We start from the raw sequence: 26,691 nt of genomic DNA on the forward strand, positions 1-26,691 counted from the left end.
TCTTCTTTCCCTACTGAATTTGTTAGTAACTATATTGCATCAATTGCCTTCCATTTTCTCCCATTCGTGGAAACATCTTCCCTATCCTACACATTTCTAATTTAAAAGATCTTAATTAGATCACCTTTAATTTGTTACTTTTTTAAAGCTAAAAGCCCCAATCTGTTCATTCTCGATAGCTATAATACCGTTCTTGTAAATCTTAATTGCACCGTCCACAGTGTTCATGTGTGCTTTTTAATCATAGAATCCTTACAATGCAGGAGGAAATCATTCGGCCCATCGAGCCTCCGTCACCAACAATCCCACCAAGACCCTATCCCCATACCCTCATATTTTTATCCTGCTAATCCCCCTGACACTGAGGGGCAATTTGGCATGGCCAGTCAACCTAACCTGCACATCTTTGGAGATGACAGCCTTTCTGTGCTTAACCTAACCAGGATTTTATACAAGTATGATATTTACTCACTACATCTGAATCCTCTACCCCTAATTAAATAATTAGATCCCAGTATTTTGTTAACATTTTTAATTACTTTGTTGATCTGCAATGTTTTGACAGTTTGTTCATCTATATCCCAAGATCCTACACCATTCGGTATTTTAGTTGTAATTCTGTGGATGATCTTTCTATTACTTTACCAAATGCATCACCTCTCATTCATCTGTTTAAAGTTATATTGCCAATGAACTGGCTAGTCCACAAGTTATCTGACACCTTGTATTATATTGTATTCTTCCTCAGTGTGAGCAACACCCCTAGCTTGGTGTTGTCTGCACATTTTGATGTGAGTAATTCCAGACAGGAGAATCTCTGATCCTCTCCACCCTGCCCCCCTGTACAATCTATACCCCTCGCTTCATCTGAAAAACTTCATCAAAAACCAAGGCTAATGTGGGGAGGAAGGACCTGACATTTTCCCCCCCCCGTCCTCTTGGGTGTTTGAAACTACTTTGGGTGATCACTCTGGCCTTAATTAACATCTAACGTTTCTCTCTGAACAAGGTACTAACAGGTCCAGAATTCGGCAAATCATCGTACACCCCATGAGGCAGTAACCACAGGCCCTCTGAGAAAGAACTGTTGTGGACTTTTTCTGTCAAAGTCCAAATTTCCAAAGTCTCAATATTGCCCACAATGTGGAGACAGAAAATGGACATCGTATACCATAGTATGTGAGATACAAACCAAGATTTCATCGTAGAACAAAAGTATCCATTAACTTATAGTGAACCTGTTGACCTTGCTGTCTCTTCACACTGTGGTTCATGGGCCTTTACAGGTTGATGGACTAACATGCACAGATATCTTTCTTCCTCCATTGGTTATGGTTTTTTTTAACCCTGAAGGTTGTATTTATATTCAAAATGCATAACACTATATTTGCCCAAGTTTAATTTTTTTTCCAAACATAGAAACATAAAAGATAGGAGCAGGAGGAGGCCATGAGGCCCTTCATAGAACATAGAACATTACAGCGCAGAACAGGCCCTTCGGCCCACGATGTTGCACCGACCAGTTAAAAAGCAATGACCCTCTAACCTAAACCAAACCCTTTCCATCCATAAACCTATCCACGGATCTCTTAAACGCCCCCAAACTAGGCGCATTTACAACTGCAGCAGGCAGGGCATTCCAATCCCTCACCACCCTCTGGGTAAAGAACCTACCCCTGACATCCGTCCATGTTACCTTGTTGCATGTTTAAGTCACGGGTAGATAGATTTCTAATAGCCAAGGGAATTAAGGGTTATGGGGAGAAAGCGGGAAAGTGGAACTGATCCACTTCAGATCAGCCATGATCTTATTGAATGGCGGGGCAGGCTCGAAGGGCTAGATGGCCTACTCCTGCTCCTATTTCTTATGTTCCTATCAACTCAATGGCCTAATCCTGCTTTCTCCCCATAAGCTTTGTTCCGATTTGCCCCAGTAAGCTCAGTCCTAGTGTGTTTAGATCTGTTTATAGAATTTCAAACCTGACTTTAACATGTGACGCACACAGAAATTTGCAGAATATTCACCGAACACCTAAAACTAGATCATTAATAAACATTGAGAACACTGTTTTGCAGGAGATATTAAGCCATTTGTTTGAAAGTTGAATACTTGATGCATTCTGGTGAGCAAATGAAGGCCAAAGGTCACTCGACTAAGCAACATTTGTGTTTTTCAATTAGATATTGATGATGTGAGGCGGCTGAAACCAGGATACCTGGAGGCAACAGTCGATTGGTTCAGACGGTACAAGGTCCCTGATGGAAAACCTGAAAACCAGTTTGCATTTAACAGTGAATTCAAGGACAAGGTATCTTACAAATCCCATTCACCCTTTAAAAGTCCCTTTACATTGAGTCAGGAGTTAGCACACTGTTCCCTGAAGAGGTTCAACATTGACTTGGCAAATTATGTAATTGACAACATCCATCTGTGTAGTGCCTTCAACATAAAAGTCTATTCACAAAGGGAAAGCACCGATCCAGCAGTAGAAAGGCAAGTTAAGACCAATCTTAAAAGAACCTGCTCCAAGTTCTCAGCTCCTCGTCCATCAGAGCCACAATGTAACCCCTGGATTGACCTTTTCACAACTTTGCTCCCTTGTCCTCGCACTAACTGACATTGTAAATGGTTTCAGCTAATTCGATTCACTCCACGTGATATCAGGAAATAGTTGGAGGCCCTGGATACTGAAAAGGCAATGGGCCCTGATAATATTCCAGCAATAGTACTGAAGACTTGTGCTCCAGAACTTGCTGCTCCTCTTCCAGTACAGTTATTAAATTGACATCTACCCAACAATGTGGAAAATTGCCCAGGTCTGTCCTGTACACAAAAAAACAGGGCAAATCCAACCCAGCCAATTACTGCCCAATCAGTCTACTCTTGATCATCAGTAAAGTGACGGAAGGGGTCATTGACAGCACTATCAAACAGCACCTGCTCAGCAATGCCCACTTTGGGTTTCTCCAGGGTCACTCAGCTCCTGACCTCATTCCTGCCTCAGTTCAAACATGGACAAAAGAGTTGAATTCCAGAGGTGAGGTAGAGTGATAGCCTGAGTGTGGCATCAAGGAGCCCGAGCGAAACTGGGGTCTATGGAAATCAAGGAAAAGACTTTGCTGGTTGGAACCATACCTGACACAAACGAAGACAGTTGTGGTGATCAGCAATCTCAGGGACTTCTCTGCAGGAGTCCCTCAGGATAGTGTCCTAGGCCCAACCATCTTCAGCTGCTTCATCAATGACCTTCCCTTCATCATGAGGTCCAAAGTGGGATGTTTGCTAGTGACTGCACTATGTTCACCATTCACAACTCCTCAAGTACTGAAGCAATCCGTATTCAAATGCAGGAAGAGCTGGATAATATCCAGGCCTGGGCTGTTAAGTGTCAAGTAACATTTACCCCACACAAATACAATAATCATCTCCAACAAAAGGGAACCTAATCATCACTCTGACATTCAATGACATTACCATCACTGAATCCCCACTGTCAACATCCTTGGGGTTACCATTAACCAGAAACTGAACTGGACCAGCATCATAAATACTGTGGCTACAAGAGCAGGTTAGAAGTTGGGGATCCTGTGGTGAATAACTCACCACCTGATTCCTCAAAGCCTGTCTACCTTCTACAAGGAGTCAAGACTGTGATGAAACACTCCCCACAGCTCCAACAACACTGAAGAGGTTAGACACCATCCAGGACAAAGTAGCACACTTGTTTAGCACCCCATTCACCACCTTCAACATTCACTCCCTCCACCACTGACTCTCAGTAGCAGCAATGTGTACCATCTACAAGATGATCTGTAGCAACTCACCAAGGTTCCTTAGACAGCATTTTCCAAATCCACAATGATTGCCATCTAGAAGGGCAGGAGAAGTAGATATCTGAAAACACTACCACCTGAATGTTCTTCTAAGTCACTCACCATCCTGGTTCGGAAATAAATCACCATTGTTGGGTCAAAATCCTGGAATCCCCTCCCTAACAGCACTGTGGGAGTACCTACACATTAGGGATAGCAGCTGTTCAAAAAGGCAGCTCATTACCATCTTCTCAAGTGGCAATTAGGGATGGGCAATAAATGCTGGCCTAGCCAACAACGCCCAAACCCAATGAAAGAATAAATAAACTTCTATTCCATTTTGTGAAAATGGTTTCCTAATTTCACTCCAAAAAGTGTTCAGATTACTCCCCCTATTTCTTTCTTCCCATGCGGTGGGAATGGTTTATCTTATCTGTTCTCCTTAATATGTTAAACTTTGGCTGATTCACGCCTTAACGTTCGAAATTCTAGAGAAGACACTCCTGGTTTCTATAATCTCTTGCCAAGTTAACCCTGGAGTCCAGGTGTTGTTCCAAAAAATCCAAAGTGACTATATCCTCCTCATATTTTTTTTTAAGTTTTATATCGATTTTGATATCCTTTGCAAGTTTATTTTCATGTTCCCTGTTTAAAGGTTACTATCTGTATTGTGACTGCTGTTTTTTATATGCTTCCAGGATCGGTGCTTTTCTTTACATTTTTGTATGCTTTTATTTATAGTTTTATGTTGTCTCTTGTCTCCAGTTATCCTTGGCTGTTTATTTGACAAGTTTTTTTAGATTCCTTTAAGGATATAAACATATCCTGAATCACAGTATTTTGTTTTAAACACATCCACATCCCGTTCAACTTGTCATTTTACCCATTTTGAATGCGAGCAGTCCTGGTTTCAAACTGTTGAAATCAACTTTATCTAAATCTCGATACGTTCTCACCTCCCACATCAGTGTGTCTGTCCAAAGCTCCAAGTTTGAACCTTACCAATCGACTTCCCCTCCCACAGCAATGACTCACCATAGTCACACAGTCCTCCTCTAACAAAGTGACTCCACCCTCTCCTGATTGCAATCATAGGAAGAGACGTCCTTGAGGCTGTAAAGTGTAACTTGAGGACTCTGCTTGGATCTATCTTTAGCACTCTGCTTTTCATGTTCTTGGCTGCCTAACATTCAGTCCTGGGTAACTGCATATTCCTTCATTAAAACACCGGGAAGATTGAAGCCACCAACATGATTGGAATTTGGTTTTGGAGTGGTTTGTTTAAATGAGTGACTCTTTCAAATGTTTTTGCGCAACCTCAAGCAAGATGATTTAATGAGCTAACGTGGGTTTGTCCTGTGTGGGATCTCACAGCCGGGAGGCTGAGAGCACTCAGCCTATGCAGCCACTGACTCCACCTTGCTCACTGGTAGCTGCCTCAGTCAGAACATTGAGTACAGAAGTTGGGGCGTCTTGTTGAACTTGTACAAGACATTGGTAAGGCCGCACTTGGAATACTGTATGCAATTCTGGTCACCCTATTATTAAACTAGAAAGAGCAGAAGAGATTTACTAGGCCCTCTTTGCAGCTGAGCCTATGTTGCAAATTCCACTTTAACATCATCACTCTGCACCCTGTTTGCTGCTGACTCTCCTGGTGTCCAGGACCTTTTAATCCTTCAGACTTGGCAATTCCACACCTCTCCCCACGTCTTTTATCCGCCATAAATCTCAGCTCATACAGCAGTCTGCTGTCCCTGTAACTGACACCCTGACCTGACTCCAGCAGCACACTCGTTCACACCAGAGATTCCTGTTTCTCTCATTTGACCTTATTCATCCGCTTTGCACCCACTTTAACACCTCGTGAACTGAAATAAACTCCCTGAGCCTCTGAACCTTACTTTCCCCTTCCACTGAGTCTATTCTGAAAACTTCTTTAAGTAAGAGGATTACATTGCAGGATGCCCTTCATTCCTAGTTAATGCTATAAAAAGCGTTTAGCCACTGTTAGTCTTGTGTAAAGTCTGATAATATTGCTGGCTTACCTGTGTATTGAAGGTTAATCCCTGCTTTCTGGCGTTTATTTTTGAATGCTCTGTGTTTTGAAGACAGGTGCAGCTCTCTTGGATGAGAATATAGGGAGCATCGTTAGTAAGTTTGCTGATGACCCTAAGCTTGGTAGCATAATGGACAGTGAAGAAAGTTATCTCCAATTGCAACGGGACCTTGATCAAATGGGCCAGTGGGCTGATGAATGACAGATGGAGTTTAATTTAGACAAATGCAAGATGATGCATTTTGATAGATTGAACCAGGGCAGGACTTACTCAGTTAATGGTAGGGCGTTGGGGAGAGCTACAGAACAAAGAGATCTAGGGGTACATGTTCATAGCTCCCTGAAAGTGGAGTCACAGGTGGACAGAGCGGTGAAGAAGATATTCAGCATGCTTGGTTTCATCAGTCAGAACATTGAATACAGGAGTTGGGATGTCTTGTTGAACTTGTACAAGACATTGGTAAGGCCACACTTGGAATACTGTGTGCAATTCTGGTCACCCTATTATAGAAAAGATATTATTAAACTAGAAAGACTGCAGAAGAGATTTACTAGGTGCTACCAGGACTTGATGGATTGAGTTATAAGGAGAGGCTGGATAGACTGGGACCTTTTTCTCTGGAGCTTAGGAGGCTGAGAGGTGATCTTATAGAGGTCTATAAAATAATGAGGGGCACAGATCAGCTAGATAGTCAATATCTTTTCCCTAAGGTAGGGGAATCTAAAACTAGAGGGCATATGTTTAAGGTGAGAGGGGAGAGATACAAAAGTGTCCAGAGAATTTTTTCACACAGGATGGTGAGCGTCTGGAGCAAGCTGCCAGAGGTAGTAGTTGAGGCAGGTACAATTTTGTCTTTTAAAAAAAAACATTTGCATAGTTACATGGGTATGATGGATATAGGGGGATCTGGGCCAAATGCAGGCAATTGGGATTAGGTTAAGGGTTTTAAAAAAAAAAGGACAGCATGGACAGGTGGGGCCAAAGAGCCTTTTCCATGCTGTAAACTTGCTGGCTCATGTTCAGTGTAAACTTGGTTAACTCCCTGCTCTTTCTATCGGATGTGTTCAGTGTTGACTCCCTGTTGTGTTTCTATCGGGAGATATCTTTAATGCCAGAATTCTGATCTCCATTCTCTTGAATAATCCTTTTCTGGTTTATATACAGTTAATAACAAGAGTCTAATTTCTTGCAGGACTTTGCCATTCAGGTAATCAAAAGCACGCACGATTTTTGGAAAGATCTGATCACGAAAAAATCTTCAGCAGGAGGGATTAACTGGTAAGAGTGAGACTGTCAGGATGGCGAGTTTCTGAAGGGGAGATAACCTATAGCTTTACAAAATAAAGAGCAATGCTGGCATTTTCCTCACCTCGAATCGTCTCAAAGCAATTTGGACATTGAGATTGGCTAATTGCCATTCACCGAAACAACAATGTCCTGTGATGACCACAGTGGGACTGGGGCAGTGAGTGGTGGGTGTGATCTGAGGTGGGGGAAGGAGTTATTTGGGGGAGGGGAGGGGTGGTTGGAGGGTGGGGGTCTACAGGTAACTGGGGGAGGATTACAGAAAGTGTAGTGCAGTTCTCCAGGGTTAGTGTTGGGACCCTTTCTTTTCCTGATGTATATTAATGACCTAAACCTTGGTGTGTCCTTCCCCCACCTCACATCACACCCACCATTCACTGCCCCAGTCCCAGTGCTTTTGTCTAATTCAGTAAAAGGCACAGTGTCTGGACATTTTCCTTTTGCTCATGTAGCACATGTCCCGGTGTGTGAATATATTGGCATTTCTAGCATGTGTAAATTTGCCCCGACTGATGCTCTTAATCATACGATTGTGTAATATTCTTAACACATTTGGGATTAGTCAGGAAGTGCTGCCCCATCGTGGAATCAGATTAGACATTATGTTCTGAGTTTTTGCAAAAGCGATAAACAGTCCCATTGGGATGCTGAGGGTGAAGGAAGGGGTGGATGTGCTGGAGGTAGTGGAAATGACAGAGGATTGACCAGTGAATGTGGAGGCTGGTAAGGTGGAAAGTGAACACGGCTGGGGTGGGAGGCTCCTGCCCTTGTTCTGGGAAAGGGGTGTGAATTTACAAGAACTAGTATGAACGTGGAAGTGAATCTTAGTTGAGGAAGAGGAAAGTCATTTTGCACTGGCCCAGAAGTTAATACCAAGTTGGTTGAATGACAGGGAACAGAGAAATGGTTAATGGATGTTTTTTTGGGCGAAAGGGAGGTTTGTAGTGCAGTTCTCCAGGGTTAGTGTTGGGACCCTTTTCCTGATTTCATTAATGACCTAAACCTTGGTGTGTTGAACACAATTTTATAATTTGTGGATAATACGAAATTTGGGAGCGTTGTGAACTGTGAGGAGGAGAGTGTAGAACTTCAAAAGGACAGAGATAAGTCAGTGGAGTGGGCAGGTGGGTGGCAGGTGAAGTTCATGATGTGGAGATGCCAGCGTTGGACTGGAGTAAACACAGTAAGAAGTCTCACAACACCAGGTTAAAGTCCAACCAGTTTATTTGATACTAAACTCACAAGCTCTCGGGGTTTGCCCCTTCGTGTGAGTGGAGAGTTCTGGTCTCTAACGCTATCAAATAAACTGGGTGAAGTTCAATACAGAGAAATTAGTTCATTTATTTTGGTAGGAAGGACGTGGAGAGACAATACAAAATAAGGGGCACACTTCTAAAAGGGGTGCAGGAGCAGAGAGACTAAGGGTATACCTGCATAAGACCATTGAGAATGGTAACACAGATTGAGAGCCTGGTTAATAAAGCAAACTATATCCTGAGCTTTGCTAGTCGGGGAATACAGTATAATAGCAAGGAGGTTACTTGTCTAAGACAAGTTCAGCCTCAGTTGGAGCCCAGTTGTGGAAGGATGCAAAGGCATTGGAGAGAGTGTAGTAAAAATTCAGGAGAGTGAGGAACTTCAGTTATGTTGATGGTTTGGAGAAGTTTGGACTGTTCTCCTTGGAGAAGAGACAGCGGAGAGGCGATTGGAGAGATGTTCAGAATGGTGAATGTCTGGACAGAGTAAATAGGGAGAATCTGTTCTTCTTGTGAAACGATGGAGAACAACTGAATTGAAAAACATTCACACAGGAGTGAACATAGAACATAGAACATAGAACACTACAGCACAAACAGGCCCTTCGGCCCACAAGTTGCGCCGACCACATCACCTACCAACCTACAGACCTATCTATAACCCTCAATCTCATTAAACCCCATATACTCATCCAGAAGTCTTTTAAAAGACCCCAGCGAGTTCGCCTCCACCACCACTGACGGCAGCCGATTCCATTCACTCACCACCCTCTGAGTGAAAAACTTACCCCTAACATCACTTCTGAACCTCCCTCCCCGCACCTTAAATCTGTGTCCTCTCGTAGCGACCATTTCAAACCGGGGAAATAGCCTCTGAGAGTCCACCCTATCTATCCCTCTCAACATTTTGTAAACTTCTATCAGGTCGCCTCTCAACCTTCGTCTCTCCAGGGAAAAGAGTCCCAGCTCCCTCAACCTAACTTCATAAGGCATGCCTCCCAGTCCAGGCAACATCCTTGTAAATCTCCTCTGCACCCTTTCAATAGCTTCTACATCCCTCCTATAGTGAGGCGACCAGAACTGCGCACAATACTCCAAATGAGGCCTGACAAGGGTCTTATAAAGTTCCAGCATTACCTCCCGACTCCTAAACTCAATCCCTCGATTAATGAAGGCCAGTACACCATACGCCTTCTTGACCACCTCCTCCACCTGCGAGGCCGATTTAAGAGTCCTGTGGACCCGGACCCCAAGATCCTTCTGCTCCTCAACACTACTCAGACTTCTGCCCTTAATAGTGTACTCGTTCATCCCGTTGGTTCTGCCAAAATGGACGACAACACATTTATCCGCGTTGAAGTCCATCTGCCACTTCTCCGCCCAGTCCTGCATCCTATCTATGTCCTGCTGCAACTTTTGCCATCCTTCCAGATCATCCACAACACCACCGACCTTCGTGTCATCAGCGAACTTACTCACCCATCCCTCCACTTCCTCATCCAGGTCATTTATGAAAATGACAAACAACAAGGGTCCCAGAACAGATCCCTGAGGCACTCCGCTGGTGACTGACCTCCATTCAGAAAAAGCCCCATCCACAACCACTCTCTGCCTTCTGCAGGCAAGCCAGTTCTGGATCCACAAGGCCAAAGGCCCTTGGATCCCATGCCCTCTCACCTTCTCAAGAAGTCTTGCATGGGGGACCTTATCAAACGCCTTGCTGAAGTCCATGTACACTACGTCCACGGCACTTCCTTCGTCAATGTGTTCAGTCACATTATCGAAGAACTCAACTAGGCTTGTAAGGCACGACCTGCCCTTGACAAATCCATGCTGACTATTCCTGATCATGTCAAACCTCTCCAAATGTTCGTAAATCTTGTCCCTCAGAAGCCTCTCCATCAGCTTACCAACCACTGAGGTCAGACTCACCGGTCGGTAATTTCCCGGGCTATCTCTGTTCCCTTTCTTAAAAATAGGAACTACATCCGCAATCCTCCAATCCTCTGGAACCTCTCCCGTCTCCATTGACGACGCAAAGATCATCGCCAGGGGTTCTGCAATCTCTTCCCTCGCCTCCCACAGTATCCTGGGGTACATCCCATCTGGTCCCGGCGACTTATCTACCTTGATAGAATTCAAAAGTTCCAACACATCCTCCTCCTTAATATTCACGTACTCAATCCTTTCCATCTGCTGCAAATCCATAACAAAATCTCCCAGATCGGCTTCCACCGTGAATACTGAGGCGAAGTACTCGTTAAGCACCTCCGCCATTTCTTCTGGTTCCACACAAACCTTTCCCCCCTCACCTTTTATCGGTCCTATCCCTTCTCTTCTCATCCTTTTACCTTTCACATATTTATAGAAGGCCTTGGGATTCTCCTTAATCTTACCCGCCAAGGTCTTCTCATGACCCCTTCTGGCTCTCCTAATTTCCCTTTTAAGTTCCCTCCTACAGTCCTTATACTCCTCAAGATCTTTAACATCTCCTAATTCCCTGAACCTCTTGTACACCTTCCTTTTCTTCCTGACTAGGTTCAACACATCCTTTGTGCACCACGGTTCCCTCGACCCACCAAAACCCCCTCGTCTCATCGGAACGTTGTCATTCAGAGCTCCAGACACACATTCCTTGAATATCTGCCACCTTCCTTCGGTACTTTTCCCTAAGAACGCCTCCTTCCAGTTTATTTGTCCAAGTAACTTCCTGACTTCTTCGTATCTCCCCTTACCCCAGACAAACACCTTCCTAGCCTGCCTGATCCTATCTCGTTCCAACACAATTGTGAAGGAGATAGAATTATGGTCACCATATCCAAGATGCTCTCCTACCGAAAGATCCGTCACCTGCCCTGGTTCATTCGCCAGTACCAGGTCAAGTACAGCCTCTCCCCTCGTAGGCTTGTCCACATACTGCGTCAGGAAACCCTCCTGAACACACCTAACAAACTCCTCCCCATCTATACCCCTTACCCTAGGGATATTCCAGTCGATGTTTGGGAAATTGAAGTCTCCCATCACGACAACTCTGTTATTAAAACATCTCTCCAGAATCTGTTTCCCTATTTGCACTTCAACTTCCCTGTCACTATTGGGCGGCCTATAGATTACACCCAGCAAAGTTTTTGACCCTTTGCTGTTCCTAACTTCCACCCACAGAGATTCTGTAGACAATCCCTCCACGACATCCTCTTTCTCTGTAGCCATGACACTATCCCTGATCAACAGTGCCACGCCACCACCCCTTCTGCCACCCTCCCTGTCCTTCCTGAAGCACCTGAAGCCTGGCACCTGAAGTACCCAGTCCTGTCCCTGAGACATCCAAGTCTCCGTAATGGCCACCACATCACAATCCCAAACAGCTATCCACGCCCTAAGCTCATCTACCTTATTCACTATACTCCTTGCATTAAAATATATACACTTCAGCCCCTCAGTCTGGGCATTTCCCATCTCCACCACCTGTCTAACCTCCCACGCATACTGCCTGCGGTCCTCCCCTACCTGGGAGCGAACCTCCTCCGTCCCAGTTTCCCCAACACAGTTCCCTCCCCCCATCCTTTCTAGTTTAAAGTCCCCCCGGTAGCCTTAGCCAGTCTTCCCGCCAAGATACTAGTCCCCCTGGTATTTAAGTGCCACCCGTCCCTACTATAGAGGTCCCACCTACCCCTAAAGAGGTCCCAGTGATCTAGGAACCGAAATCCCTGCCCTCTACACCAGTCCCTCAGCCACGCATTCACCCTCCACCTCATTTCATTTCTTCCCTCATTCTCCCTTGGCACAGGCAGCAATCCTGAGATTACTACCTTCGCTTTTCTCTTCCTCAGCTGCCTACCCAGTTCCCTATAGTCCTTTTTCACAAGTGCCTCCCTCTTCTTACCTACATCAGTAGTACCTATATGTACTACTACCTCCGGTTCCTCACCCTCCCCTTTCAGGATGTCTGGGACCCGCCCAGAGACATCCTGGATCCCAGCCCCAGGGAGACAAACCACCATCCGCGACTCCCTTCTACGTCCACAAAAACGCCTGTCTGCGCCCCTCACTGTGGAGTCCCCTATTAATACTACCTTTCTGCTTCCCTTTTTGATTTTTTGGCTCACTGGCTCAGCTCCAGAGAGCTGGCCATCGCTTCCTCCCTCAGATGAGCTGAGTGGTTGGAGTCTGGTAAGCGCTGCCTGACTGCAGACTTCAATCAAGGCTTTCAAACAGAAATTTAGACTTTTTATCATTTGTTTATGGGATGTGGGTGTCACTATTTCGGCCAGCATTTATTTCCCCTCGTTGCCCTTGAAGGTGGTGGCGAGCTGCCTTCTGAACCTCTGCAGTCCCTGAAATGTTGGTGCACCCACAGTGCTGTTAGGGAGTGACCCAGTGACAGTGATGGAACAGTCAGGATGGAGAGTAACGCGGAGGGGAGGCTCCAGGTGTTTTATTGTGTAGCAGAATCCAAAAAAGCAAAAAGGTAGTGTCGGCAGAGTTCCGGGGAGAGTGGTACCAAGTGACAGACTTATTGGAGAGCTAGTGCAGACACCAGGGGCCAAATGGCCACCTCCTGCCTGTAACAATTCTGTGATTCTTTGATCATCAGAACAAATGCTTCAGAGTTAGGAGCTGGGGGCCAGTTGCTCCATCAGATACGTGCATTTGTAAACTCTCTGACCTGCCTTGTTGCTCTGCCCAATGAATGTTTCACAGATCAGTTTTACTGAAATGTAGCTTTGCTTCTCTCTCTCCCCCCCCCACCCCCCCAGCACAAACACTTCAGTGTCCAACAGTCCGTTTCAGTGCTCAGAAGCTGATGCTAAAGCTTTTGTGGATGCAGTAAGTATGTTTATCACTTGTCAGATGCTGCTGTAGATTGGTGGAGTATATAACTTGTTCTTCTGTGGGAGGGTCAGTGCCATGGGCAGTGCCGCACTGTGGGAGGGTCAGCACAGTGGGGGAGGGGGGGACGCACTGGGGGAGGGGGGGCGCATGGTGGGGGGGTCAGCACTGTGGGGGAGGGGGGGCCGCACTGTGGGAGGGTCAGCACGGTGGGGAAGGGGGGGAGCACGGTGGGAGGGTCAGCACAGTGGGAGGGGATCCTGGACCACTATTTATCCCACACTCCATGCCGAATTTCATTTAATCTCGGCCTTTCACCATCCTCTGATCTTCCCTGTTGTACTTTCCCCTTTTGCTGAAAAGCTCATCTGCTGCAAGTGTTAACTTTTTTGTTATTTGTGGAATCTGGGCATGGCTGGCCGGTATTTATTGCCCATCCCAAACTGCCCTTCAGAAAGTGAGCTGCCGCCTTGTTCAGCTGCAGTCTGTGTGGTGTCCGTACACCCACAGTGCTGTGAAAGGAGGGGTTCCAGGACTTTGACCCGGTGATGGGGTTGGCTGAGCCGCTCTCATTCCTGTCCATTTCACATCCTTCAGTGTTTCTCTCGTGGCTTTAGACAGCCGAGTGTCTCGCTCCCTCCATTTTGGGGAGTAGACCACATTTAAGATTGTGGGAGAGACAAATGGAACAGTTTGTTCCTCAGTGGGTTAAAGGGGAGATTTAATGCCGTAAAATCATGAACATGAATAGAATAAGATGGAGTAACTATTGAGAAACCACTTTAGTTGGAAGGTCAGCGAAAACACACAATTAAGATTGTAAGAGAAACCAGTTGGATGAGAAGTGCTTTATGCAGCAAGTTGTGATTTGGAAGTCACAGTGAAAGCACATTTGGTAATAACTTCCAAAAGGAGAAATGGAACCAGAGAATGTTTATAGCCCGGAGGAGGCCATTTGGCCCATCATGTCTGTGCCAGTTTTCTGCTGCATACTGAGACCATTCCCCTTTTCCTGGAGCCCTGCAAATATATTTCTCTTCAGATAATAATCCAATTCTCTCTTGAAAGCCTCCGGCCACACTCGGGCATTCTAGATTCCCACTACCCCCGTGTGAAAATGTTCTTCTGATGTCCTCTCTGGATCTTTTCCCTTCAATCTGTGACCTCCGGTTCTCAACTTCTACCAATGGGAACAATTGTTCTCTATTCTGTCCAAATCCCTCGTGATTTTGGCCCCCTTACCAATCTCCACTCAATCTTCCCTAATCCAGGAAGAGCCCTATTTCTTCAATCTATCCACAAATCCCTCATCCATTCTCCTGAAGCTCTTCTGCACTCTCCCAAAGCCTTCATGAAGAATGGTGCTCAGAACTGAACACAGTACTTCATTTGAGGCTGAACTGGTGTTTTATACAAGTCTATCATAATCTCCTTACTCTACTACTCTATGATCCTATTAATAAAGTCCAGGATTCTGTGTGCTTTATTAATTGCTCTCTCAACCCTTTGTGATTGTTTCCAGGTCCCTCTGCCCTGCCCTCCTTAGTTATACCCTTTACCTTCACCTTGTCTCTGCCATCTTCCTGCCAAAATTTATCATGTCACATTTCTCGGTTTAAATTTCATCCTCTGTCCATTCCAGCAGCGTCTGTCCTTTTGGAGTTCTGTTCTATCCTTCACAATGCTTCTAAGTTTTGTCATCTACAAATGTTGAAGTTGTGCCCTGCACGCCAAGAATAGGTTAATAAAAATCTGGAAGAGTTAAGGGTCCTCACGCTGACTATTTAATATTCTCCAGTCTGAAACACTGCCGCTGTTTCCTGTAACTTGATCAATTTTGTATCCACGTTCTCCTTTTTATTCCACAAACAACAACATTGTTCACAAGCTGCTTCTGTGAACTTTTCCAGAATCTGTGTGGACAGCATTACTGCCATTCACCCTCTGTTATTCATCAAAAAAGTGCCAAGTTAGTTGAACACTATTTTCTTTTAACAAATCCATGTTAGCTTTCCTTAAACCTTAAGGATTTGCCCTTGTTAATTTTGTCTTGAATTATCCTTTCTAAAAGAATTCCCACCATGAGATTAAACCGACTGGCCTGTAATTGCTGGAATGATCTCTTTACATTTGTTTCTAAATAAAGCGGTAAGCAACATCCCTACATTGAAAGAGCATCGAAGGATTATGTTCAGAGTTTTTGCAATTACTATCCTTAGATTTTTCCTGTATAAGCCTATGGGGGAAGTAGAGGGCTGTGGAAAGGTTATTGCAACAAATGGAATAGATCTTTCCCAGAGCTAGAAGAAGCACAATGGATTGAACGGCCTTTGCTGTAATAATTCTGATTTGTCATTGGATCTACTTGTTTCAGCTTAAACGTTTATAATCTCTTGTCTTTTCAGGTGCCAGGGTATTCAGCAGGTGATTCAGTACCAGCTGATGGTAAGAGTTTTCCTAACATGTAGTTGTGCCTCTGTGGAGCTGTATTGTGATATGGAGATGCCAGTGTTGGACTGGGGTAAACACAGTAAGAAGTCTCAACACCAGGTCAAAGTCCAACAGGTTTATTTGGTAGCACAAGCCACTAGCTCTCGGAGCGCTGCACCTTCATCAGGTGAGTGGGATTTGAGTTCGCAGCATATATAGACATAAACTCAATTTATAAAATAATGGTTGGAATGTGATCAAGTAATCAAATCTCAAAGGAACAGACAATGAGTGGAGAGAGGGTTAAGCACAGGGTAAAGAGATGTGTATTGTCTCCAGACAGGATTGTTAGTGAGGTTTTGCAAGCCCAGGCAAATCATGGGGGTTACAGATAGTGCGACATGAACCCAAGATCCCGGTTGACACCGTCCTCGTGTGCGGAACTTGGCTATCAGTCTCTGCGCTGTCGTGTGTCGTGAAGGTCGCCTTGGAGAATGCTTACCCAAAGATCAGAGGCCAAATGCCCGTGACTGCTGAAGAGTTCGCCAACAGGAAGAGAACACTCTTGTCTGGTGATTGTTGAGTGGTGTTCATTCGTACGTTGTCGTAGCGTCTGCATGGTCTCCCCAGTGTACCATGCTTTGAGACATCCTTTCCTGCAGCATATCAGGCACACACACTTGCAAAGTTGTCTACGCTGTGTACCTGGTGGATGGTGTTCTCACATGAGATGATGGCATCCGTGTCGATGATCCTGCATGTCTTGCAGAGATTGCTGTGGCAGGATTATGTGGTGTCATGGTCACTGTTCTCCTGATGGCTGGGTAGTTTGCTGCGGGCAATGGTCTGTTTGAGGTTGTGCGGTTGTTCGAAGGCAAGAAGTGGGGGTATGGGGATGGCCTTGGCGAGATGTTCATCTTCATCAATGACCTGTTGAAGACTTTGGAGAAGATGTTGTAGCTTCTCCGTTCCAGGGAAGTACTGGACAATGACGGGTACTCTGTCCACCATGTCCCGTGTTTGTTTTCTGAGGAGGTCAGTGCGGTTTTTCGCTATGGCGCATCGGAACTATCGATCGATGAGTCGAGTGCTCTTATAAGGGCATCTTTCAGCGTCTGGAGGTGCCTGTTACGATCCTACTCATCTGAGCTGATCCAGTGTATACGGAGGGCTTGTCCGTAGGGGATGGCTGCTTTAACGTGTTTAGAGTGGAAGCTGGAGAAGTGGACCATTGTGAAGTTATCCATGGGCTTGCGGTCCAGTGAAGTGCTGAGGTGACTTAATGGAGATGCATGTGCCTGATTCCGGAAAGTAATCCATGGTGAGTCTGATGGTGGGGTGGAATTTGTTGATATCATCATGTAGTTGTTTCAGTGATTGTTCCCCATGAGGCCAAAGGAAGAAAATGTCACCGATGTATCTAGTGTATAGCATCGGTTGAAGGTCCTGTGCGGTGAAGTCTTGTTCGAACCTGTGCATGAAGATATTGGCATATTGAGGTGTGAATTTGGTCGCCATGGCTGTTCCTTGTGTCTGGATGAAAAACTGGTTGTTGAAGGTGAAGACATTGTGGTCCAGGATAAAGTGGATGAGTTGTAAACTGGCAGTTGTCGACATTGCGTACTGAGGCAGTCGCAGCAATGCCATCGTCATGGGGGATGTTGGTGTAGAGAACCGAGACATTCATTGTGACGAGGAGTGTCCCTGGTTCAACAGCTCCACGTGTGCCGGGTTTCCGTAGGAAGTCCGTAGTGTCGCGACAAATATGGGACATGGTGTACAGAGTACCCAGTCCTTTCCTAGAGCAGAACAGCTATGACATCATCTTCTCCAGAGCCTTCAACATGTCATTGATAAAGACGAACATCTCACCAAGACCATCCCCATACCCCCACTTCTTGCCTTCAAACAACTGCACAGCCTCAAACAGACCATTGCTGCAGCAAACTACCCAGCCTTTAGGAGAACAGTGACCACAACACCACAGAACCCTGCCACAGCAACCTCTTCAAGATAGGATCATTGATACGGATGCCATCATCTCACATGAGAACACCATCCACCAGGTACACGGTACATACACTTGCAATTCAGCCAATGTTGTCTACCTGGTACACTGCAGGAAAGGATGTCCCGAGGCATGGTACATTAGGGAGACCATGCAGACGCTACGACAAAGGATAAATGAAAATCGACAATCACCAGGTAAGACTGTTCTCTTCCTGTTGGCAAATACTTCAGTAGTCACTGGCATTCAGCCTCTGATCTTCGGGTAAGCGTTCTCCAAGGCGGCCTTCACGACACAGGACAGCGCAGAGTCGCTGAGCAGAGACTGATAGCCAAGTTCCGCACACATGAGGACGGCCTCAACAGGGATCTTGGGTTCATGTCGCACTATCTGTAACCCCCATGACTTGCCTGGGCTTGCAAAATCTCACTAACTGTCTTGTCTGGAGACAATACACATCTCTTTAACCTGTGCTTAACCCCCCTCTCCACTCACACTATACCTTTAAGACTTGATTACCTGTAAAGACTCGCATTCCAACCATTATTTTGTAAATTGAGTTTGTCTTTATTTGCCCTGTTTGTGAACTGAAATCCCACTCACCTGATGAAGGGGCAGTGCTCCGAAAGCTAGTGGCTTTTGCTACCTAATAAACCTGTTGGACTTTAACCTGGTGTTGTGAGAATTCTTGCTGGGCTCTATTATCACAGAATGCTGAGCAAATTCGATTAGATTGGGATTGATGCAGCCACACTGAGCTTCTACTTGTCACTGTTCACCGCGGTTTCTTTAGCTCTTGTATCAAGACCGGATTAAATGTAGAATTCATGCCTCTGTGCAAATAACTTGTGGTCAGTTAGATTTAGATTGAGCAAAAGCTTTGCAGCATCATCTCCATATTACCCAGCATCTGACCTCTTGTAGCCTGAGTATTCCCCCTGAGTGTTGATAATGGCTAGGAGGGTGGAGGGGGGGTGCTTTGGACATTCAGCGGTAGTTATGACAGTGATGTCAGGGGGGAGGAGGTGATTGACCATTTATTTGAGATATTCATTACCTGGTACTTGTGTGGTACAAATGCGACTTGTCACCATTGCTTGCTCTAATGTTATCGGCATTGAGTGCCAGTCTGCTGTGAGTGATGCTTTCCATCTGTGAAGATGCTAAATTATCATGGAAGTGTGAGTGACCTGTTTATTTCAGTGTAGTGCGTTTCAAATTGCTGCAAGTCCATATCTGTGCATCTTCGAGAAAACACAACAAGAGACAAGACAGAGGAGCAGGGATAGACCGTTCGGCCCATTGAGCCTGCCCCTCCTTTCAATACAATCATGGCTGATCTTGGACCCAAACCATTTTACTGTCCATTTCCCTTAATTCCTGAGAGCAAAACTCTGTCTATCCCAATCTTAAATATATCTAATGATGGAGCACCCACAACACTGAGAATTCCACAGATTCACAACCCTTTGAGTGAAGTAATTACTCCTCATCTCAATCCAAAATGTTCAGCTCCTTATTCTGAGACTCTGTCCCCGTGTTTTAGATTCCTGACCTGCAGAAACAATCCCTCAGCATCCCCCCCATCAAACTCCTTCATGGTAGGTTTGAATAAGATTGTTTTTCATTCTTCTGAAATCTGGGAAATGTCGACCTCATTCCCTCAGCCTCTCATCACAGGACAATCATCCCAGGAACCCACACAGAATTCCCTCAGCCTCTCATCACAGGACAATCATCCCAGGAACCCACACAGAATTCCCTCAGCCCCTCATCACAGGACAATCTCCTCATCCCAGAAACCCACACAGAATTCCCTCAGCCCCTCATCACAGGACAATCTCCTCATCCCAGAAACCCACACAGAATTCCCTCAGCCTCTCATCACAGGACACTCTCCTCATCCCAGAAACCCACACAGAATTCCCTCAGCCCCTCATCACAGGACACTCTCCTCATCCCAGGAACCCACACAGAATTCCCTCAGCCTCTCATCACAGGACACTCTCCTCATCCCAGAAACCCACACAGAATTCCCTCAGCCTGTCATCACAGGACAATCATCCCAGAAACCCACACAGAATTCCCTCAGCCCCTCATCACAGGACACTCTCCTCATCCCAGAAACCCACACAGAATTCCCTCAGCCTCTCATCACAGGACACTCTCCTCATCCCAGAAACCCACACAGAATTCCCTCAGCCCCTCATCACAGGACAATCTCCTCATCCCAGAAACCCACACAGAATTCCCTCAGCCCCTCATCACAGGACACTCTCCTCATCCCAGAAACCCACACAGAATTCCCTCAGCCTGTCATCACAGGACAATCTCCTCATCCCAGAAACCCACACAGAATTCCCTCAGCCCCTCATCACAGGACAATCTCCTCATCCCAGGAACCCACACAGAATTCCCTCAGCCCCTCGTCACAGGACACTCTCCTCATCCCAGAAACCCACACAGAATTCCCTCAGCCCCTCATCACAGGACAATCTCCTCATCCCAGAAACCCACACAGAATTCCCTCAGCCCCTCATCACAGGACACTCTCCTCATCCCAGAAACCCACACAGAATTCCCTCAGCCTGTCATCACAGGACAATCTCCTCATCCCAGAAACCCACACAGAATTCCCTCAGCCCCTCATCACAGGACAATCTCCTCATCCCAGGAACCCACACAGAATTCCCTCAGCCCCTCATCACAGGACAATCTCCTCATCCCAGAAACCCACACAGAATTCCCTCAGCCTCTCATCACAGGACACTCTCCTCATCCCAGAAACCCACACAGAATTCCCTCAGCCCCTCATCACAGGACACTCTCCTCATCCCAGAAACCCACACAGAATTCCCTCAGCCTCTCATCACAGGACAATCTCCTCATCCCAGAAACCCACACAGAATTCCCTCAGCCTGTCATCACAGGACAATCTCCTCATCCCAGAAACCCACACAGAATTCCCTCAGCCTCTCATCACAGGACAATCTCCTCATCCCAGAAACCCACACAGAATTCCCTCAGCCCCTCGTCACAGGACACTCTCCTCATCCCAGAAACCCACACAGAATTCCCTCAGCCTCTCATCACAGGACAATCTCCTCATCCCAGAAACCCACACAGAATTCCCTCAGCCTCTCATCACAGGACACTCTCCTCATCCCAGAAACCCACACAGAATTCCCTCAGCCCCTCATCACAGGACACTCTCCTCATCCCAGAAACCCACACAGAATTCCCTCAGCCCCTCATCACAGGACAATCTCCTCATCCCAGAAACCCACACAGAATTCCCTCAGCCCCTCGTCACAGGACACTCTCCTCATCCCAGAAACCCACACAGAATTCCCTCAGCCTCTCATCACAGGACAATCTCCTCATCCCAGAAACCCACACAGAATTCCCTCAGCCCCTCATCACAGGACAATCTCCTCATCCCAGGAACCCACACAGAATTCCCTCAGCCCCTCATCACAGGACACTCTCCTCATCCCAGAAACCCACACAGAATTCCCTCAGCCCCTCATCACAGGACACTCTCCTCATCCCAGAAACCCACACAGAATTCCCTCAGCCTCTCATCACAGGACAATCTCCTCATCCCAGAAACCCACACAGAATTCCCTCAGCCTCTCATCACAGGACAATCTCCTCATCCCAGGGACCATTTTAGTGAATCTTCGCTGTACACCTTCCAATGCAATGATGATCTTTATTCAACATGGAGACTAAGACTGCAAACTATTCCAGATAATTCACCAAAACACTCTGCAATTGTAACAAGACTTATTCTTGTATTCCAATCCCCTTGTAATAAAGGCCAATATGACACTGTCTTGCTGCTGTACCTGAATGCTAACTTTCTGTATTCCTTGTATCAGCACACCCAATTCTCTTTGAACACCAGCACACTTGTTTCACACCTGTTAAAGATATTTTTGTTTTGATTCTTACAACTGAGGTGAATAATCTCACACTTCCCTACATTACACTCCATCTGTCATCTTGTTACCCACTCACCCAACCTGCCTGTATCTCTTTGCAGTCTCTGTGTCCTTGCCACAGTTTAGCTTCTATATGTTACTCTGTCTGTCAATCTAGATTAATGACTTAAATGGAAAAGAGCTGAGGCCCCCGCACGGATCCTAATGGAAATAAATCCATTATTCGTTGCCCCGCAGCTTGAAAACGCCCTGTTTTTGCTCTCTGCTTTCTATCTGTTAACCAATCCTCTATTCACACTAACAACCAATTGAAAGTTATGTCTGGGACTCTCTGTCCTCCCTGCAGTGTGTTCCCTGGCAGTGGGAGGTGGCACACTGTGGGTTGGTGGTGGAATTTTCTGGTCAGTTGCTGTCAGTGGGATTTCCCATTGATTCCACCCCACGCTGTCAGGAATCACGTGGAGGGGATGTGTCTTCGGTGGGAGGAGACCCCACTGGCATGAAGAGTTGAAAGATCGTGCCCTCGCAGTCAGGCTTTCTTTGGCATGCTCGAAGCTACACAAACCTACACACAGCAACAGCACTTTACAAACAGGAAGAACAGGTCCATGCTTTGCACCTTTTCAACTAAAACACTTGGGGGAGACCCGTTCCCTCCATGGCAATGCCTTCGCCAATCAGAGTAGACTTGTCCGGTTTGCATTTCAAAAGAGCTTGGCAGTTAACTGTTCCCTGTTTCCTTCTCCGTGACGAATCCTCTACCAATCAGCAGCAGCAGCTTCTCATGTTCCTGTTAAAATTTGATACTCTTGCCAAATGCACCGTCTGTGTTCCAAGGAACTCTAATCTTTTGAATAGCTACAATTCTCCAACTCTGACAACATTCTAATAAATCTTCTCTGCACTTCTTCCCTCCCTCCCTCCTTCCCTCCCTCCCCACCCCTGCACCGTGTGTGTGATGGAAGCAAAAATGATCAATGATTTCAGAATGAAATTGGATAGAAACGTGACTGAAATAAACTTGCAGAGTTACAGGGATGGGGGCGGCACAGCTGCCTCACAGCGCCAGAGACCCAGGTTCGTTTCCTGGCTTGGGTCACTGGCTGAGATTGCATGTTCTCACCGTGTCTGCATGAGTTTCCTCTGGATGCTCCGGTTTCCTTCCTCAGTCTGAAAGAGGTGCTGGTTAGGTGAATTGACTGCGCTAAATTCTTCCTCAGTGTACCTGAACAGGCATAGGAGTGTGGTATCTAGAAGATTTTTACAGTAACTTCATTTCAGTGTTAATGTAAGCCAACTTGTGACACTAACAAATAAACTTTAACTTTAAAACTTTATAGGGTGGGGGAATAGGGCTAACTGGATAGTTCTACAAAGAGCCAATATTGATATGATGGGCCAAATGGCCTCCATCTGGGCAGTTCTGATCTTCAACAAGTCTGAGATGCTGAGATTCAATGGCTATTAAAGAGGAATGTCCTGAATCGAGCTCTTTTGTAACAATCTCTCTCTCTCTCTCTGCAGTGGACAAATGGTGGTACAGCAAGAAGAATTAAATCGATGGGAAGAATTTGACATTGTCGATAGTAACCCAAATCCAAATGATCACAGTGACCAGATGTAGAGTCGTAATTGCTGTAAGGAAAAGGGTTGTTTGTACGAGGAATTATCTATGATCAGTGTAGCAGCTACTTCAGATATGAAGGAAGTGTGTCAATTTAATAAAATTTCTCTGCTGCTGATCCTTTGTTGTGCCACACTTTCTTTCTTCCTTGGGATGTGAGTGTCACTGGCAAGGTCAGCATTTCTTACTCTTAAGAAGGTGGCAATGAGCTTCTGCAGTCCACCTGGTGTAAGTATACCCACAGTGCTATTAGGGAGGAGTTCTAGCACTTTTACACAGCGACAGTGAAGGAAACATAGAACATTACAGCGCAGTACAGGCCCTTCAGCCCTCGATGGTTTCACAGGTCAGCGCAACAATCTAAAGCCCATCTAACCTACACTATTCCAATATCATCCATATGTTTATCCAATGACCATTTAAATGCCCTCAATATTGGCGAATCCACTACTGCTGCAGGCAGGGCATTCCGCGCTCTTCCTACTGTGAGTAAAGAACCTGTCTCTGACATCCGTCCTATATCTATCACTCCTCAATTTAAAGCTATGTCCCCTCGTGTTAGCCATCTCCATCTGAGGAAAAAGGTTCACACTGTTTACCCTATCTAACCCTCTGATCATCTTGTATGCCTCTATTAAGTCACCTCTTAACCTTTTTTCTCTCTAACGAAAATAACCTCAAGTCTCTCAGCCTTTCCTCATAAGACCTTCCCACCATACCAGGCAACATGCTGGTAAACCTCCTCTGCACCCTTTCCAATGCCTCCACATCTTTCTTATAATGCGGCGACCAGAACTGTACGCAATACTCCAAGTGCGGCCGCACCAGAGTTTTTGTGCATTTTGTGCAACATGATCTCACGGCTCCTAAACTCAATCCAGACACATCATCGATTTGGCATTTCTGGCGAAGGATGCTTCACCCTTGTTTTTTGCACTGATGATTTCCCATGTTATTGAGAATGGGGATATTTGTAGAGCTGCCTCCTCTTCCAGTTGTTTTAATTGTCCACCAACATACTGACTGGATGCAGCAGGAAGTGTAGAACTTTGTTAGGATCAGTTGGTTTTGGGACACTTTGTTCCATCAAGCACAGTTTAGCATGCAGGTAGTCCTGTGCCTTAGCTTCAACAGGTTGGCATCTTATTTCAGTATGCATTGTGCTGTTGCTGCCATGCTCCTCACTGATGTACTCTAGTGTGGCATAGTAGCACAGCGGTTAGCACTGCTGCGTCACAGCTCCAGGGACCTGGGTTCGATTCCCAGCTCAGTTCACTGTCTGTGTGGAGTTTGCACATTCTCCTTGTGTCTGTGTGGGTTTCCTCCGGGTGCTCTGGTTTCCTCCCACAGTCCAAAGATTGGCCATGCTAAAATTGCCCCTTATTGTCCTGAGGTTAGAGGGATTAGTGGCTAAATATACAGGGATATGGGGATTGTGGTCAATGCAGATTTGTGGGGCCTCTTTCTGCACTGAAGGTTTTCTATGATATTTCTGCTGGTTCCCTGAAGTGTGTCTGATGAGGTGAATTAGTCTCAACCTCTGTCCCTCTATGATGCACGCAATATTTATATGGCTGGTTCAGTTCAATTTCTGGTCAGTGGTAACCCCCAGGATATTAATGCTGGATTGATAATGCTATAATTTTCAAAGGGTGATGGTTAGATTCTCTTGTTAGAAATGGGCACTGGCTAGCACTTGTGTGGCAGGGAATGTTAATATCACTTATCATTCCAAGTTTGGATGTTACCGAGGACTTGCTGCATATATCGCTTCAGTATCTGAATAGTCACAAATCAGCCAATATCCCTACTTTTGACACTTAAGATCAATGATGAAGCAGTTGAAGATGCTTGGGCTTAGGACACTATCCTGGAACTGAGATGGATGGCACAGTGGTTAGCATTGCTGTCTCACAGGGCCAGGGACCCTGGTTCAATTCTCGCCTTGGGTGAGTGTGTGGAGTTTGCACATTCTTCCCATGTCTGCATGGGTTTCTTCCAGGTGCACTGGTTTCCTCCCACACTCCAAAGATGCGCAGGTTAGGTGGATTGTCCATGATAAATTGACACTCTGTCCCCAGATGTGTAGATTAGATGGATTAGCCATGATATATGTGTGGGGATCAGGTAGGGGAGAGGGCCTGAGTGGAATGCTCTGTCAGAGTTGGTGTAGACTCAATAATCTCTTCTGCACTGTAGGGATTCTATGATGAGAACTAGGAGCAGGAGCCGACATTTAGCTCATTGTGCCTGTTCCACCTGCCATTCAATATGATCTTATCTCAGCTGTAACTCCATCTTCCTGGAGGTGGGAGGATTAACTAGACGGCCTGTACTTGTTGGAGTTTAGAAGGCTGAGGGGGATCTTACAGAGACTTACAAGATAATGAAGGGGCTAGATAGGGTAGAGGTAGAGAGATTCTTTCCACTTAGAAAAGAAACCAGAACTAGAGGGCACAGCCTCAAGATAAGAACAGACTTGAGGAATTTCTTCACTGAGGGTAGTGAATCTCTGGAATTCTCTGCCCATTGAAGTGGTGGAGGCTACCTTGCTGAATATGTTTGAGTCACAAGTAGATAGATAAGGGAATTAAGGGTTATGGGGAGCAGGCAGGTAAGTGGAACTGATCCACTTCAGATCAGCCATGATCTTATTGAATGGCGGGGCAGGCTCGAAGGGCTAGATGGCCGACTCCTGCTCCTATTTCCTATGTTCCTGCTCACTCCCCATAACCCTCCATCTCGCTACTCATTAAAAACATATCTCAAATTTGTTGTATGTTCCTGCATCCACTGTACTCTGGGGTAGAGAATTCCATACATTCACAATTCTTTGGGTGAAACAGTAACTCCACATTTTTGTTTTAAATCTGCCAGCCCCTAGCCTAAAACTCAGTCTTCATTCTAGAATGTCCAACATCTGCTGCTCTACCCTGTCACTCCCATTGAGTGTCTTGTATACCTCAATTAGATTCTAGAATCATAGAATCACTAGTGTAGGAGGCCATTCAGCCCATCAAGCCTGCACCAACTACAATCCCACCCAAGCCCTATCTCCATGCATTTACCCAAGGTAGTCTCCCTGACACCAAGGGGCAATTTAGCATAGCCAATCCACCTAACCTGCACATCTTTCGAGGGTGGGAAGAAATCAGAACATCTGGAGGAAATCTACACAGACACAGGGAGAACATACAGACTCCGTGCAGACAGTGACCCACGCTGGGAATCAAACCCAGGTTTCTGGTGCTGAAAGGCAGCAGTGCTAACCACCATGCCACCCTCATTTCTTATTCTTCTAAACTCCAGCGAGTATAGGCCTAAACTGCTCAATCTCTCCTCATAAGCCAAGTCCTTCATCCCTGGAATCAGTCTGGTGAACCTTCTGTGAACTGCCTCGAGTACAATTACATCCTTA

General features: G+C 45.9%; 1 protein-coding gene across 1 annotated transcript in view; it reads left to right on the forward strand.

Annotated features, from left to right (window-relative positions):
- The window catches only part of ppa1b (inorganic pyrophosphatase 1b), a 45,294-nt gene extending 21,903 nt beyond the window's left edge, over positions 1-23,391 (forward strand). The window contains exons 7-11 of the mRNA XM_080205238.1: positions 2,182-2,309; positions 7,066-7,151; positions 13,192-13,261; positions 15,670-15,709; positions 23,174-23,391. Of these exons, the coding sequence (XP_080061364.1) occupies positions 2,182-2,309; positions 7,066-7,151; positions 13,192-13,261; positions 15,670-15,709; positions 23,174-23,205 (356 nt within the window). The 3' untranslated portion in view covers positions 23,206-23,391. The remainder of the gene's footprint in view (positions 1-2,181; positions 2,310-7,065; positions 7,152-13,191; positions 13,262-15,669; positions 15,710-23,173) is intronic.
- Positions 23,392-26,691: the final 3,300 nt, after the last annotated feature.

The sequence above is a fragment of the Carcharhinus amblyrhynchos genome, chromosome 17 (assembly GCF_965287045.1).
Source record: "Carcharhinus amblyrhynchos chromosome 17, sCarAmb.v2.hapA, whole genome shotgun sequence".
Lineage (NCBI taxonomy): Eukaryota > Metazoa > Chordata > Chondrichthyes > Carcharhiniformes > Carcharhinidae > Carcharhinus > Carcharhinus amblyrhynchos.